The sequence below is a fragment of the Budorcas taxicolor genome, chromosome 2 (genome assembly GCF_023091745.1).
Source record: "Budorcas taxicolor isolate Tak-1 chromosome 2, Takin1.1, whole genome shotgun sequence".
NCBI classification, from domain to species: domain Eukaryota; kingdom Metazoa; phylum Chordata; class Mammalia; order Artiodactyla; family Bovidae; genus Budorcas; species Budorcas taxicolor.
This window is the reverse complement of record NC_068911.1, coordinates 171,220,019-171,234,594: the sequence shown is the minus strand read 5'-3', so window position 1 is coordinate 171,234,594 and position 14,576 is coordinate 171,220,019. Positions and strand designations below refer to the sequence as shown.

At 52.4% G+C, this 14,576-nt stretch overlaps 3 protein-coding genes across 4 annotated transcripts in view; 2 read left to right on the top strand and 1 right to left on the bottom strand.

Annotated features, from left to right (window-relative positions):
• Positions 1-9,578, top strand: part of CEP85 (centrosomal protein 85) — a 42,962-nt gene extending 33,384 nt beyond the window's left edge. Inside the window, exons 8-14 of one of the 2 annotated variants that reach the window (XM_052655244.1) lie at positions 183-335; positions 553-707; positions 2,079-2,193; positions 3,096-3,146; positions 6,040-6,147; positions 7,332-7,557; positions 7,886-9,578. In XM_052655244.1, coding sequence (XP_052511204.1) covers positions 183-335; positions 553-707; positions 2,079-2,193; positions 3,096-3,146; positions 6,040-6,147; positions 7,332-7,557; positions 7,886-8,046 — 969 coding nt within the window. In that variant the 3' untranslated portion in view covers positions 8,047-9,578. The remainder of the gene's footprint in view (positions 1-182; positions 336-552; positions 708-2,078; positions 2,194-3,095; positions 3,147-6,039; positions 6,148-7,331; positions 7,558-7,885) is intronic. The other variant, XM_052655253.1, reaches the window with a different exon arrangement.
• A 1,196-nt stretch (positions 9,579-10,774) lies between these two features.
• On the top strand, positions 10,775-12,233 carry SH3BGRL3 (SH3 domain binding glutamate rich protein like 3). The gene is made up of 3 exons (XM_052635626.1): positions 10,775-10,921; positions 11,502-11,669; positions 11,781-12,233. Exons 1-3 carry the CDS (start codon positions 10,874-10,876, stop codon positions 11,844-11,846), a joined length of 282 nt encoding a protein of 93 aa, XP_052491586.1. The 5' UTR covers positions 10,775-10,873; the 3' UTR covers positions 11,847-12,233.
• A 695-nt stretch (positions 12,234-12,928) lies between these two features.
• Positions 12,929-14,576, bottom strand: part of UBXN11 (UBX domain protein 11) — a 30,733-nt gene continuing 29,085 nt past the window's right edge. Inside the window, exons 13-15 of the mRNA XM_052635566.1 lie at positions 13,383-13,456; positions 13,166-13,306; positions 12,929-13,085 (exon numbers count right to left, since the gene is read on the bottom strand). Coding sequence (XP_052491526.1) covers positions 12,929-13,085; positions 13,166-13,306; positions 13,383-13,456 — 372 coding nt within the window. The remainder of the gene's footprint in view (positions 13,086-13,165; positions 13,307-13,382; positions 13,457-14,576) is intronic.

Sequence of the window (14,576 nt, the reverse complement as noted above, 5' to 3'; positions counted from 1 at the left end):
AAACTCTGCATTTTATGTCCTAATCTCCAATGGCAAAATTTGTTCAACTTCCTGCCTTCATGGTAATAGAAAACAGTTATAGTCCTAAGGTCAAAGACAGTGTTCACTTCAAAAAAAATAGTTAACATTCAAGATGGTAGAGGGGTGAGTGGAGAAGGATTGTTAACATTTCTTTCCAATAGGTCAAGGGTCGTGATAAACATATTAATAATTTGAAAAAGAAATGTCAGAAGGAATCCGAGCAGAACCGGGAGAAGCAGCAGCGTATTGAGACCTTGGAGCGCTACCTGGCTGACCTGCCCACTCTGGAAGACCATCAGAAACAGAGCCAGCAGGTAGCAGCAATGACCAAGCATACCTGGGGCAAGTTGGGGGTGGTGGGGGGGGGGGCTTTCTCAACCTCTGCTGCATGCAGTGACCTTGTGGTGTCCTGAAAGGAAAGTCCCAAAGGAGTCATGTCCAGACTCACATCACAACTGAATTGCCAAGTTTTTGAAATATACCCAAAGTCTTCCCTGCTTGTTGACCTAAGCATGGAATCCTGTCTCTCAGCTTAAGGATTCTGAGTTGAAGAGCACAGAGCTGCAGGAGAGAGTGACTGAGCTGGAGAGTTTGCTGGAGGAGACCCAGGCAGCCTGCAGAGAAAAGGAGGTTCAACTGGAAAGCCTGAGACAGAGAGAAGCTGACTTCTCCTCCACCCGACATAGGTAAATATCCCTGCTGCTGCTGCTGCTAAGTCACTGCAGTCGTGTCCGACTCTGTGTGACCCCATAGACGGCAGCCCACCAGGCTCCCGCGTCCCTGGGATTCTCCAGGCAAGAACACTGGAGTGGGTTGCTGTGTCCTTCTCCAATGCATGAAAGTGAAAAGTGAAAATGAAGTCACTCAGTTGTGTCCGACTCTTCGCGACCCCCTTTACTGCAGCCTACCAGCCTCCTCCACCCATGAGATTTTCCAGGCAAGAGTACTGGAGTGGGTTGTCATTGTCCTCTCCAAATATCCCGGAGAGGTTTAGAAAGAAGCAGAGAGCTAGGTTCTGGTCCTGGCTACCCTACTCACTGCTTGTTTAACTTTGGGCAACTCACTTTACTTCTCTGAGCTTTGTTTTCTTTGGATTATAAGTAATAGGAAAACTGTTTATGAGCAGGGACTGTGTCTTTGAGATGGAATGTGAGTGGTATAGTGGTGCAGTGGGGTTTTCCACTGTTCTTTGGAAAGATCCAGCCTAGTGCCCGGCATCATAATAGTATTGGGCAATAATTCTTGAAAAGGTATGTGTTGAATGAATGGGAGCACTTTATAAACTGGAAAGTGAGTATCTGTATTTGCAGAAGTAGATCCTGGCGCTGATGACTGAGGGTTATCCACATGGTGAATCTTGTGAAGGCTACCAGGAGCATCTGTTACTTCTGCTTAGCCCTAGGGATTGCTCTCAATTGCCACAGTAGGCTCTGAGAACAAAACAAGATGCTATAATGTACTCGCAGGATGTCTTGGGAACTTCTTCCGTATTAATAGCAGTTTCTGAAAAAATGTCGTGGCTGTGTTTCAACAGCCCCTTGGACAAAATCCAATTTTTAATGGGATGGATTGGATTTCTCATCCCACATTCAACCACAGTAACCCTGTTGTTTATCTCAGCATATGGCCCATGATGAAAGTGATTGTGGTTTGGGTACAAAGTTGGATCTGTCCAAGACTGGGTGTGCAAAGAAAAAAGGACTTTTTGGGGTTTTTTTTGTATTTTCTAAAATTTATCTATCCTATATGTGTGACTTTTGTAATTTAAATACATGTGATGAATGTTTACTTTTAAATATCAAAACAAAGAATAAAAAAGCCTTGGGTAGGTAAAGAATTGCTGGCACGTTGTATAGATGCTGACCTCTAGGGAAGGGAACTAACATAGACTTAGCAAGCAGCTTCTGTGTGGCATTCCCTACTTTAAACAGACCTAAGCAATTATCCCCAGCTGTGGCTTGGAAGGGCCTACTTGTCTTGCCCAGTAAATAGCAGTATCAGGTATCAAAGGCACATCTCTCTGATTTAGAGTTCTTGAAGAGGCTACTGTCTTTCAGCCTGCAAGATAAGCAGTGTGTGGAAGATGCCAGTGGAGAAGGTCCAGCTCAACAAGGACAAGGTCCCCAAGTGGAAATGGAGTCTTGGCAGAAGGAATGTGATTCCCTTCGAAAGGTGACTAAGGGCGTCCAGGCCGTAAGGGAGTAGGCTTAGAGGAAGCAGAAGATTGGGTTTTGGTAGGGAACCATGAATTTCTGGCCCCAAGCCCCCTAGGATCTGTTACCCAGAGTTTTGATTCTCTTTTCCTAGAAGCCATCCCTGCATAATAAATTCACATTTTAGATAGCCATCCTTAGTACTGGCAAGCAAAGTTAGGGAAGGGCATGCCTCTGAATATCCAAACTTAGATGTACCAAAATGGTGCACTGAAGCTTGGTGCACTTCCTTCATGGCCCAGGCCCTCTACAAAGCCTCTTGCATTGAGCAGAGTTTTAGCCAGTGAGGTGGCCCTAATTCAGCATAGAAGAAGGAGCCCAGGACCTACCAGAGAGACTTATTTGAAGGTCAGCAAATAAGACCCAGAAACGATTCAAAGAGTACCTGGGGTCTCATAGGACAGGACACTGGACCTGTTTAAGTTCTCTTCTTAAACAGTGGGACCAAAGCTATAAGTGAAAAACTGTCACAGCCCTGAACAGGACTGGCTTCATTAAACTGAATTTTCAGTTGTGTCCTTTACCAAAGAACCAGAAGGTACACTGGCTTATATGAAGTTGATTCTCCTGGCCGACAGTCATCAGGGTGAAGGTGTCTCTCCACCTGACTTCCTCATAGGTCTTCCGCATTGCGTTCATCTTTGTTTAAACCTCTGTGCCTGGAGCACAGGACTATGAAGCTAAGTAGCCAGGATAGGGAGTCCGGTTTATATTTCTTGTTTTCACTCTGTTCTCACTATTAATTGGCTGTAGATAATAGTTGAGGTAATAGTCAAACTGCAGATCTTAGTGTAGCCTCTTGCCTTCTGGCCCCACTATTAGCATGTGCTTGCAATCGTCCTTGATAACTTTGCCTTTCAGATTGTGGAGAGGCAACAGCAGAAGATTGATCAGTTGCACTCACAAGTACAGGTGAGCTGGAATCCTTGGGACATCATGGGCAGGACTTGATGGAATTTCTAGAATTCAACCAACCCTATTCTTTGCCCTGCGGTTTGCTCACTGTTAAGAGTACCAGCTTAGGGCTTCTTAGGTGGTGCTAGTGGTAAAGAACCTGTCTGCCAGTGCAGGAGATGTAAGAGACACAGGTTTGATCCCTGGGTGAGGAAGATCCCCTGGAGGAGGGCGTGGCAGCACACTCTAGTCTTCTTGTCTGGAGAATCACATGGACAGAGGAGCCTGGCAGGTGGTCCACAGAATTGCGAAGAGTCAGACACAATTGAAGTGACTTAGCATGCACCCAGGGGTACAAGCATGAGACCAAATCAGTGCTTGTGGCCTACAGTCTTGTTGGGAAGGGGTTTCATTCGGCACAGTGCAGTGAGAGCATCCATATTACCCTAGGGGAGCATAAAAGAATCATTGAAAGTAGCGGAGATCAAGGAAGGCTTTCTGGAGACCATGAGGCTTGAAGAAGGAGGAGGAGTTAGCCAGGCAATGAGGAAGCTAGCATAAGATGATATTGAAATTCTGATAGAAGGAACAGCGTGGGTAGGAACACGAAGGCATGTGACAGCAGGGTTTATGCATGGAGCTGCAAGTCGTTTGCTAGTGTTGAGTAAGGTGGCAGATGGAGAAGTGGGCTATGGGAGGGCTTGGACTGTCCAGTGAAGTTAGCTTTTATTCTTTAGGTAGGTAATGGGAATCTACTGTAGCATTTCGTTGGGGTGTGATATAGTCAGGTTTGCAGCTCAGACTTGAGTGTGGAAGAAGATTGGCAGTTGGAGAGAAGCAAGGCTGGAGGGCAGGTCTGTTGCAGAAATTAAAGACAATTCCTGGTTTCTATTTTGGGCCAGAGTGGGAGTGTCCTTAATTGGGTTCTCCAAGAAATTCTAGGTACGGGTTCTCTTTGGATTCTAAAAGAGGTTTTCATACCAAAACAGGTGAAATGCACTTCCACCGAGGAACAGCTGAAAGCTCAGTCCTACCATTGCCATCATGTGGGTCTGTTTAGTTCACAGATTTCAAGTCCTCTAAAGAGATAGTCAAGCCTAGTGAATGTTTACATCCATTTATTTTATTACTGTTATTTTGGATCTCACTGTGCAGCTTGCAGGATCTTAATTCTGTGTTGGAGATTGAACGTGGACCCTTGGCAGTGAAAGCAGGATGTCCTAACCACTGGACAGTCAGGGAATTCCCTACATCCATTTAAAATCCCAAGATTTTAGTAGTTTTTAATGGATCTCAAAGTATGTTTCCTGGAACTCTTGACAACATTTTATTTATTTATTTTTAAAATATCTATTTATTTTTGGCTGCGCTAGGTCTTGGTTGCTTTGAGAGGGCCTTCCCTAGCCGGAGCAACTGGTTGCTGCAGCGTGCAGGCTTCTCATTGCAGCGGCCCCTCTTGGTGCAGAGCACAGGCTCTAGGGTGCGCGGGCTTCAGCAGTTGTGGCGCAGGGGCTTGCTCACCTGCCCCAGGGCATGCGGGATCTTCCTGGACCAGGGATTGAACCGGTGTCCCCTGCATTGCAAGGTGTATTCTTAACCACTGGACTACCAGGGAAGCCCTCCACAACATTTTAAATGTATATTTACCCATGATGAGACTTCTAAGACAAATTAAAATGTCAGGTGAATTTGGTGGAATTAGGTGGATTCAAAATGGTCACTTAGGGTCTTTTGTGGTGGTGAGATGTTCTCCTTGGCTAATTAATTTTTTATTAAAACAAAATGGAAAAGCTCAGAAATATTATTTATACTTTATTTGTCCAAATCAGTTTCAAAACCAGAGGGAAATTGGAATGAACAGAATGAGAGGCAAAAGATAACAAGTCTATACCTCCCTCTCCTGACCCTGACCACCCCTAAACACATACACACACATACACATAACTACATTAGGTGACAGAGTGCCCTCTGCTGCTGCTGCTAAGTCGCTTCAGTTGTGTCCTCTTTCTCATCTCTGTCAAAAGCATTTAATATACAGTTCTTCCCTGGCAGCTCAGTGGTAAAGAATCTGCCTGCCAGTGCGGGAGACGCAGGTTCGATCCCTGGTTTGGGAATATCCCCTGGAGAAGGAAATGGCAACCCACTCCAAAAATCTCATGGACAGAGGCGCCTGGCAGACTGCAGTCCATGGGCTGGCAAAAGAGTGGGACACATCTTGGTGACTAAACAACAACTAAGCAACAACAGTTGTCAAGGGCATTTCGCTGTGAGCTCCTCAAAGACAGGAATGTCTGGTATTGTTTTCTGTGTCCCTAGTGCCTGTCAGTAGTGAGTGCTCAATCAATAATTGAACTCAACTGAAATGACATTCCTTGCCCTCGAGAAAGTTATGGTCTAATAGAGAGAGGAATCAAGCGCACAGCCAACAAATGTACTCATAAGCCATGAGTATTAGTTGCAGGGCAAGGTTGGGATTAATTGAATCTGATTTGCAGATGAAGGAAGGTTGAGGTGGGAAGTTTCCCAGGTGACTGGCAGAGCAGAGGGGCATTCTGGGCAAAAGCAAAGAAAAGTGAGCAACAGTATTGGTGCTGGAAGCCAGTCAGTCAGTCTGTGTGACTAGAGTGGAGGCAATGTGGAGGGTAAAGAGAGGTAAAGATAGAGAAGTAGGTAAAGGCCAGGCTGACCTGTTAATAGAATGCTCTTCTGAGGAGCCTGACCTCGGTTGGCACATGGTCAGGGGCTTGAGAAGGGTTTTGATGGGAAGTCACAGATCAGGGTTGTTCTAAAATAATCTCTTAGCAGCAGGGTAGGGCTTTACTATTGTGTAGTCCAGACCAGAGGCAATGTGGTCTGACCCAGACTTGTTACCTCTGATGTGTTCCCCCACCCTCCTTGTCATGGGATTCAGAGCCTAGAGCAGGAAGTGGCTCAAGAAGAAGGAACAAGCCAGGCCCTGAAAGAGGAGGCCCAAAGGAGGGAGACAGCCCTGCAGCAGCTGCGCACAGCTGTGAAAGAGGTGAGCAGCACCAGCTAGGCCTCTTGGCATTGTCTTTACAAACCTAATTTCTCTGTGTACTCTACCCATTCCTACTCCCACAAGACCCCCCCCCCCCCCCCCCCCCCGTTTTGAGAGGTCTCTTACTAAGCTTTTTTGGAGGAGTAAGAAGGAACATTGCATCATCCTTTATATTAAAGGTCCTAAGCCTACCTTTGGCTGTAATTATCCAGTAATGCTTTTTGGATATGGAAAATCATTCTCTCTTATTTTGTCTTCTTGCAGCCACAGGTTTGTGGGGTTGGGGATGAAGGGTTCAAGAAGACTGAAGGTTTGGTGATCCTCCTGGAGTAAACAGAGCTGTCAGCAGGGGGCGGTCAAGGTCACTGGCCAAGTGCCTAGGAAGGAGTCTCCAAGAGCGAAGATGGTCATATGGCCCAGTGTGGGTGAAGGGCTGGGACTAGTGGAAGAACTCTATTTCTTGTCTTTAAAACAGAATAGTGGTAGGAAGGGAAGGAGAGTGTGTTAAAGCTGTTGTGGGAAAGGGAGAGAAAGAGACACAGATACACGTGAATGAGCTGGTCTTTGTAGTAAAGCCTGACTCCACCGAGGTGAAAGACTGAAAAGGCAGGGCACTCTTCAGCACTGTGTCCTCCAGGTCAGCAGCTTCTTTAGCCCCTAGCCTTCACCTGCCCAGTGGCCACTAGCTGTCACATTGTCTTTCTTGCCCACTTTATTCCTCTGACACACACTGATCAAGCTGGCTGGTGGCCACTTTTGTCAGGGTGGCAGGGAGAGATTGAAACCAGTGTCTCCTCAGATTTCACAGTTCACGTTAAGCCTTCTCTAATAGCCTGGCTAACAGAGTTGGCTGAGGGACTGGCTTCAGATAGAGTTCCGAGGAGCGGGAGTATCTTCTGTAGTTCCTGAGCAGAAACCTGGAGGCTGCTGACTCAGTCTGCTGGGGTGCAGTTTCCTCTCCAGTGCTGTGGTCCTCTGGGCCCAACCTACCTGCAGGAGAAACAGCCTGATACTGATGGGGAGGGGGCAATGCAAAGCCTGTTGGTAGGAGTGGGGAGGGGGGAACATTGCCTTTGTCTCATAGCTTCCCCTCGACACACCATACACGTATAGCCACATTCGTGTGCAGTTACTCTGCTTCTCCCTAGGCCTGAGTTAACATGCTCACCTGTCTATCTGCTCAGCTTTCAGTACAGAACCAGGACCTCATTGAGAAGAATCTGACGCTCCAAGAACACCTGCGACAGGCCCAGTCAGGGTCCCCGTCTTCATCAGACACGGCTCAGCTGGCATTTGAGCTGCACCAGGAATTGGCCAGTTGTCTTCAAGATCTGCAGGCTGTCTGTAGCATTGTGACCCAGAGGGCCCAGGGCCACGACCCCAATCTCTCCCTGCTCCTGGGCATTCACTGTAAGTCCTTAGACCAGTCTGGGACCTAGGAGAGAGTGGCTTTCATTCTCCTGTCACCCCTATCTACCTTTCTCAGTTAGATGTTAAGTAAATCTGTTTTGGAAGCAGGCATCCTTATGGGTACCTGGGTGTAGGACAAACAAAAAAAAAGTGGCCCTTAGGCAGCAAGACTTTAAGTCCATTATCCCTAGCTGTTTTGTAAAAAGTGCCTGCCATGTTCCAAGACCACAGGCCTTAGGGTACTGCCTGTCCACACTGCCCCCTCCACATGAAAGTGTCTTCTGATTTACTTATTAATATTCTGTCAAAATGTTCTTCTCCTCCCCAGCTGCACAGCACCCAGGGACTCAACTAGATTTTCAGAAGCCAGATGTGATCAGGAGAAAACTGGAAGAGGTTCAGCAGCTACGCCGTGACATCGAGGACTTAAGGACCACCATGTCAGATAGATACGCCCAGGACATGGGAGAAAACTGTGTCACACAATGAGGAATGCTGGGGGTGGACAAGCTGTGTTCCCCCAGGGAGAATCTGGTCTGCTGAGAGCACCGTCCAGCAGGTCCTGCCCTGACAATCTCTTGCCGCCTATCTGCTGCTACTCCCAGAGAGAATGGGTGGGAGGGAGGAGGTGTGAGCCTGCATATAGGGCCAAGGGCCAATGAGAGAATTTTGTTTGTCTTGCCCAACTCTGGCTTTGCCTTGTTGGGTTGCATTTATCCTGTCATCCTGATTCACTCTTTTAGGGTGAGTTACTAATTAACTTGCAGGTAAATCCTCACAGACTATTCCCAAACAAGCTGATGTCAAAGGCAAACAGGCTGCTTAACTCCCTTCTGCATCCTTTGGGATGGATCCACATTCATTCCCACTCTGTACCTTGGTCATGCTGATGCCCAAAGTTCCTTAGAAGGGCCGGGAAAGGCTGAGTACCAGTAACAGTAGCCATTTGAGAATCCTCCGGCCCTCTGTGCCAGCCTTCTTGGGACCTGAGCTGGCTCTGGACTTTCCTCGGCCCAGGCCCACTCCTCCTTCCTCAGGGCTCTTGTTCTCACTGATGCCTCAGGGTGATCTGCTCATTAGCAAAGTATTTGCTAGGATTGGGGGCCTGGGAATTATACCCAGGGCTCCTTTATCTGTGCTATCATGCCTATTTACAGGAGACCCACTTGAGCTGCCCCGTGCCCTTGGGGCTCTGATCATGTAGTTAGCACAGCCCCTTTGTCCTTTGTTCTCAGGCTGGCCAGGTAGCCCCTTCTTGGGCTTTGAGTGCAGACTCTTCTCTATGGTTCTGGGTTGATACCACAAGGCACTGTCAAGCTGCTCACCCCCTTCCCCCAAGGCTGGGGCCAGTGCCTGGCCTTCTGATTTGTGCCTCTCTCGTGTTTGGGCATGGGGGTCCTTTCCCTTTCCTGCTCTGGGCTCCTTGAGAGTTGAGAGGAGCCAGTACAGGTCAGCTTCAAGGTATAGCGTTTGTGTTTTTAGTTGTTTCTCTGGGGCCTTCGGAGCTCTGCTTTCTGGTTTCTTTTGCCTCTTTGTTGAGAGAGCATCTTGTAGTCCTTTGTGTCTGGTCCTTGGCCAGCTCAAGGTTTCCTCTGGATCTGGAGCCAGGGCTGTGAGGGGGGAGTCCTGAGCAGTGCAGGAGTCCAGAGCCAGCCACTGGGAGGTGGTTGCTAAGCTTTGGGCTAGCAGGGCAGCATCCTGGACCTCACTCCCAGGCCTGAATGAGACTCCTTCTTAAGTGCTTTTACAAGTTGGTGTTTTATTTATGGAGTGACTTAAGCCTCCATTCAAAGCATCCCCACCCAGCTGTCCCCTCAGCCTCTGGGCTCCTGCCTGCTAAAAGCAGAGCTGCCCGGTTGGTCTCCACCCTGAATTGGGAGCCCAGCCACCATGCTCACGGGTATTTTTCCTCATAAAGTTTATAAGCAGTTATTTATATGAATCCTTGTTATGTCAACTAGTTTGTATTGCCTATTTTGTTTACAAAATAAAAATTTAACAGACTCCTCAGTTTTCCATTGCCTTCCATCACAATCATCTCATACTCCACCCCTCATTTTGGCTTGTTGGGGCCAAAGCCTGGGTGTTTAGCCAAGTTCTCCAAATAGCAGGAAAGAGGGAACGTTGGCAGGTCCAGCCTCATGTTTGTATCTCTACCACTTCTGCTCCTCTGTCTGTGGAGACAGATAAGATCTCTTCCCACAGCACTTTGTATTGTGTGATGCTGCCCTGAGTCATAGAGCAAGTTTGTCGGAGTTTCAGTAATCCTGACAAGGAAGTCTGCTGCCTGTGCGTTGCTGCAGGGAAGTGGCTTCCCCAGAGCAAGGCAGGGCACTGTTTGCCTCCAGGAGCTAGGCTTGTCTTCCTGGGTTATTCTTTGGGCCCTGGACCTGGGGAGACTTCTGAGGAGTGTCAGGTCCTACTCCAGACAGATAGCTGAGTCTCCAAAGCTGGGCTGGTTGCTGCCTCGTACTATACTCCCTGCATTTTGCTGGGAGTAGGTTTTTGGAGGGTCATCTGCATCATGAAGTCAGGGTGGGGCTGGGGCCACCCCAAGACCAGCTGTGGATTTTTAACAAGGGCCCAGCCAGACTCGGGAACCCCACTGCCACCCTCTGCCTGCACCGGGTCCAGAGCTAGAAGCCTTTCTCACCTTGGCCCCCATCTGGCTCTCTGAGGGCGTGGCCCTGTCTCCGGCCACCACCCTTGTCTGAACCTGCCTATGAGCGGAGAGGAGCTCTGGGGAAGACTCGCAGCGAGGGGTTGTCACTGACGTGGCGTGCCCCGCGGGGTTAGCTATGAGTGCGTGGCCGCCAGGACAGTGCTCGACTGGAGCCAGGTTCCCTAGGCGGGGAACTGAGAACAGCCCCGAGCCTTCAAACCCCGGAGCTGAGCAGCGGCGTCGTGGCACCCGGGGGAGCGCAACCAGTTGGGTGCAGCAAACCTGGGCGAGGCTGAGGCGGCCTCTGCCAAGCCCCTGCCCCCGCCCTTTCCATCAGATCGCTCCCTGGCCTTACACTGTGAGCCCCAGGCCGGGGAGGGCTGAAACGGGCGGCCCTGCGTGGGACGCGGGTCCCCGGCGCGCCCAGTCCCCCAGGGGGAGGGGAGGGGGCCCCCCCGGCGGTGCGCGGGGCGGGGTCGCGCAAGCCCCGCCCCGGCCGCGCGCCTGTCCGCGCCGCCCATTGGTCCCGAGAGCGGTGACTCGCGGGCTGAGCAGGAAGGAAACCGCTCCCGAACGCGGCGGCCTCGTCTCTAGGCCGTGCAGCTGCTGCCACCGCCGTCTGTCTGCCTGTCCTCCTGTCGGTCCACCCGCAGCATGAGTGGCCTGCGCGTCTACAGCACGTCGGTCACCGGCTCCCGCGAAGTGAGTGTGCGCCCTGGGCTAGAGCGCGGGCGGCGGTTCCGGGGCTCTGGACCCGACGCCTGGGACCCGCCCCCAGGGCGGGGGCGCCGAGGTGCTGGGCATGGCCTCCGGGAGTTGGGCTGGGGGCAGGTTCTACAGCCCCCTCCTGAGCCTTGAACATTTATTGAGGGCATCCTGGGACCTCTGCACCCCCACTACAAGGCCGATCCTTGACCCTGTCCTTATCTGGCCCTTCCTCTCTCCACTGTGTCTGTACTTGGGGCGGGGGTGGCCCCTTAGCAGCCTCCACCCAGGTCTGCCCTGCTTTCCCCTTGCTGAGCTCCTGGCTCTCCCCACCCTGAATTTCTCACTTACCTTCACCCTGACTCCCCTCCTTATGGTTGGTGGTCCCTCTCTTCTTCCACACCACCACAAGCCTGACTCATCCTCCCAACTCCCTGTGGCCAGAACCCTCCCCTAGGGTGTGTAGGGGGACAGGGGGGACCAAACCTCCTGACCACAGCCCCTTTGTCTCTGCCCAGGGTTCTCCCCCTCAATCTTCCAGGCTGCTCGCTAACCCCTACCCGCCCTCTGCCCCCAGATCAAGTCCCAGCAGAGTGAGGTGACCCGCATCCTGGATGGGAAGCGCATCCAGTACCAGCTAGTGGACATCTCCCAAGACAACGCCCTGCGGGACGAGATGCGAGCCTTGGCCGGCAACCCTAAGGCCACCCCACCCCAGATTGTCAACGGGGACCAGTACTGTGGGGTATGGGCCTCGGGGCTGGGGGTGGAGGAAACGTTACAGGAGGACACCAGCCTGAGTCACCTGAGACAGCACACCAGCACTCTGGTGACCGCTTCTCTTCCCCTCCCCTAGGACTATGAGCTCTTCGTGGAGGCTGTGGAACAAAACACACTGCAGGAGTTCCTGAAACTGGCCTGAGCCAAGTCACCCCCCTGGACTTCGTCATCACATTCCCCGCCCCCAGCGATCACCCCGCCATGAAGGACCTTGTGACCAACTCCCTGTTATTCCTAACCTTCTGAACGGGGAGCCCCTCCCCTCAACCCAAGACCCCTTCTCCTCCCCTAACTGTAAGCCCCCTCTTCTCCATTCAGCAGCAACATTCCTCACCCACCGGTCTCAGAAATTGTCTTAAGCAACAGCCCAAGTGCTGGTTGTCCTCAGCTCGGTCCTGAGGCTGCCACCCTGCCTGGCACTGGCTGATGGGCACCTTTGTTGATTCCATTAGCCAAGGCTCTGCCAAAGGCCCCGCAATCCCCGTCCGGGAGCACCGCAGAAACAATTAAATGTTCCATTCCATTGGCACCGTGTCTGTCTGGTGTGGCCTGTGCCTCCTGGGTCCCGGCTCTGAGCAGAGCTGGTGGCAGACGTGACTGTGCTGAGGCTGTGCTCGGTGGGCAGGTCGACTGGCAGTCCCGTGTGGCACCTTTGTGTGTGTGACAGTGCATGGGTTTGGATATATGCCCAGGTCACACACACACACAATTGTACTGGGCCATCGGTTTCTAGAGATGCTGGGGGGCGGGTCACCCTGCAGTGCCCGTGCATGTGGTGGGGCCCATGATGCGCTTGTGCCCTGGTGTGCACTGCACGTCTGCATGCCAGTCAGTAACACGGCGGCACCCTGTGCCCTCCTGCCTGTGTCCCGACAGCTCAGCTCGGTGTGGGGGTGTCGTGGAAGTGGGTGCCCAGGTGCAGTTCTGCCAGGGCGGGTCAGTGGCTCTCATGCAGTGTTGAAGCATCCCTACGTGCTTGTCCTGTGCGTGTCTGGGCGCAGGGATCCACTGGCCCAGGAGGGGCCGGGGCCGGGGCGGGCCCAGGCCCTCCCTCCCCTGGAGCAGCTTAGCCCTCGGGGCAGAAAGAGGAACCTACAGGACAAAGACCCAGGGCCAGGGCCGCCAGCTGGGGCTCGGGTTACGGGGGATCTGCAGAGCTAGCGCAGTGGGGCTGCCCCGCCAAGAGAGCCTCGCGGAGCAGCCGGTATCAGGCGGGCGGGCGGTTTATTTGGGGCTAGGGGCAGGCGGCAAGGCCCGGTGAACCCGAAGCAGCAGTGTGGCATTGGGCACCAGGCCCGCGGCCTGCAGGGTGAGCGCGTCGTCGTTGTAGACTGTGGGCGGGAACGTACTGAAGATCTCGAAGGTGGTGGGCTCCACGGCCCTGGGGACAGGGAAGCACAGGTCAGGCTGTGTCGTGGCGCTTGGGCCCCACTTTGGTTGCCAGCCGTGCCCAACGCCCACCTGGCCTGTGCGAGCAGGGCACGCACATCGCCGACCCTGTCTTCCGGCCGCATCATCAGGAGGAAAGCCTGCTCGCCGTTCTCAGACTTGATGCGCAGCATGGAGAGCCGGGGCGCCGGCGACTCCGGAGACTCCCGGCTCCTGCGGACCCAGAGGGCGTCGGTGCTCCCCCGAGGAACCCAAGCCCAGCGTCCTCACCTCTCCACTCGGCCCTCACCTCGCACGCTCAGCAGCCAAGGCAGGCGTCTCCACCACGATCTCCTGGATCCTGACAGGCAACGGGCAGCAGTTCTGGAAAGCATTGATGGAGTGACAGAGCCCTGGGCCCTGCCAGAGTCAGGGCCTCCCCCAACCCCTACAGGGGACATCTCCCTGCTCAGGGATGGATGAGACCAGTGAGCCAAAAGTGGCCCAGTGCGTAAACCGGGGCCCAAGGAGAGGAAACAGAAGGGAAGCTTTGGGAGGTAACTCCATCATTGCCTCATTCTAGTGGGGAAGACAGAATCCGACAGGCAGCGACCAGGCTGGATGCCTAACCCAGCATTTCCCTAGGGAAATGACACCTGAGCTGACGGAAGGGTGAAGAGGAGTTCTTAGAAATGGAAGGAGGAGGGGACAAGGATATCCCAGATAGCATAGATGAGACAAGGCTTCTGAGAAGAGGTGATATATTTGATAGTCTGGAAAATCCTATGGATGGAGCCTGGTAGGCTACAGTCCATGGGGTCACAATGAGTCGGACACGACTGAGTGACTTCACTTCCTTTCCTTCTTAGTTCATGGGGATCAGGCTGGACCGGGAAGAAAGAAAAGGTAAAAGATGGGAAGAGGACCAGGAAGGAATGACAGGCTTTACCTAGGAACCACTGGAGGGTTTCAACAGGAAAGAGACAAGATCCAATTTGCATTTTTAAAAGGGCACAGAGGCTGCTAGGGAAGGATGGCTGGCAGGGTGGGAGTGGAGGTGAGGTCAGTGAGGGGGCCACTGCAGTTGTCTGGGAGTCACGGGAGCCTGGGCTAGGTTGGCAGGGACAGAACTGGAGAGGAGATGGATTTGGGAGCAGTTCTGGGGATCGACAGATCTGGCAGGACTTGGCCACGTGTGGTGAAGGCAGAGTCGGGGGTGGAAACGGGTTTGGTACCTTTCACAGGGGGAGGGGAGGACAGGGAGTGAGAAGAGGACATGGTGAGTTCTGTGAAGCCCAGGAAGGTGTATTTCGGACTGAACCTTGAGGAGGTGGCCTGGACTTGAGCTCACCCCCAGCCTAGAGTCCCCTGACCTGCCTGTTCTTACAGCTCCTGCCCCCATATTGTGCCTGAAGCTCTCTGGTCCTCACTCAGAGCCCTCAGCAGCTCCATCATTTCCAGGAGACCATGGAACAGCTAGCTGTGAGGGGCCTGTCTCTCCATG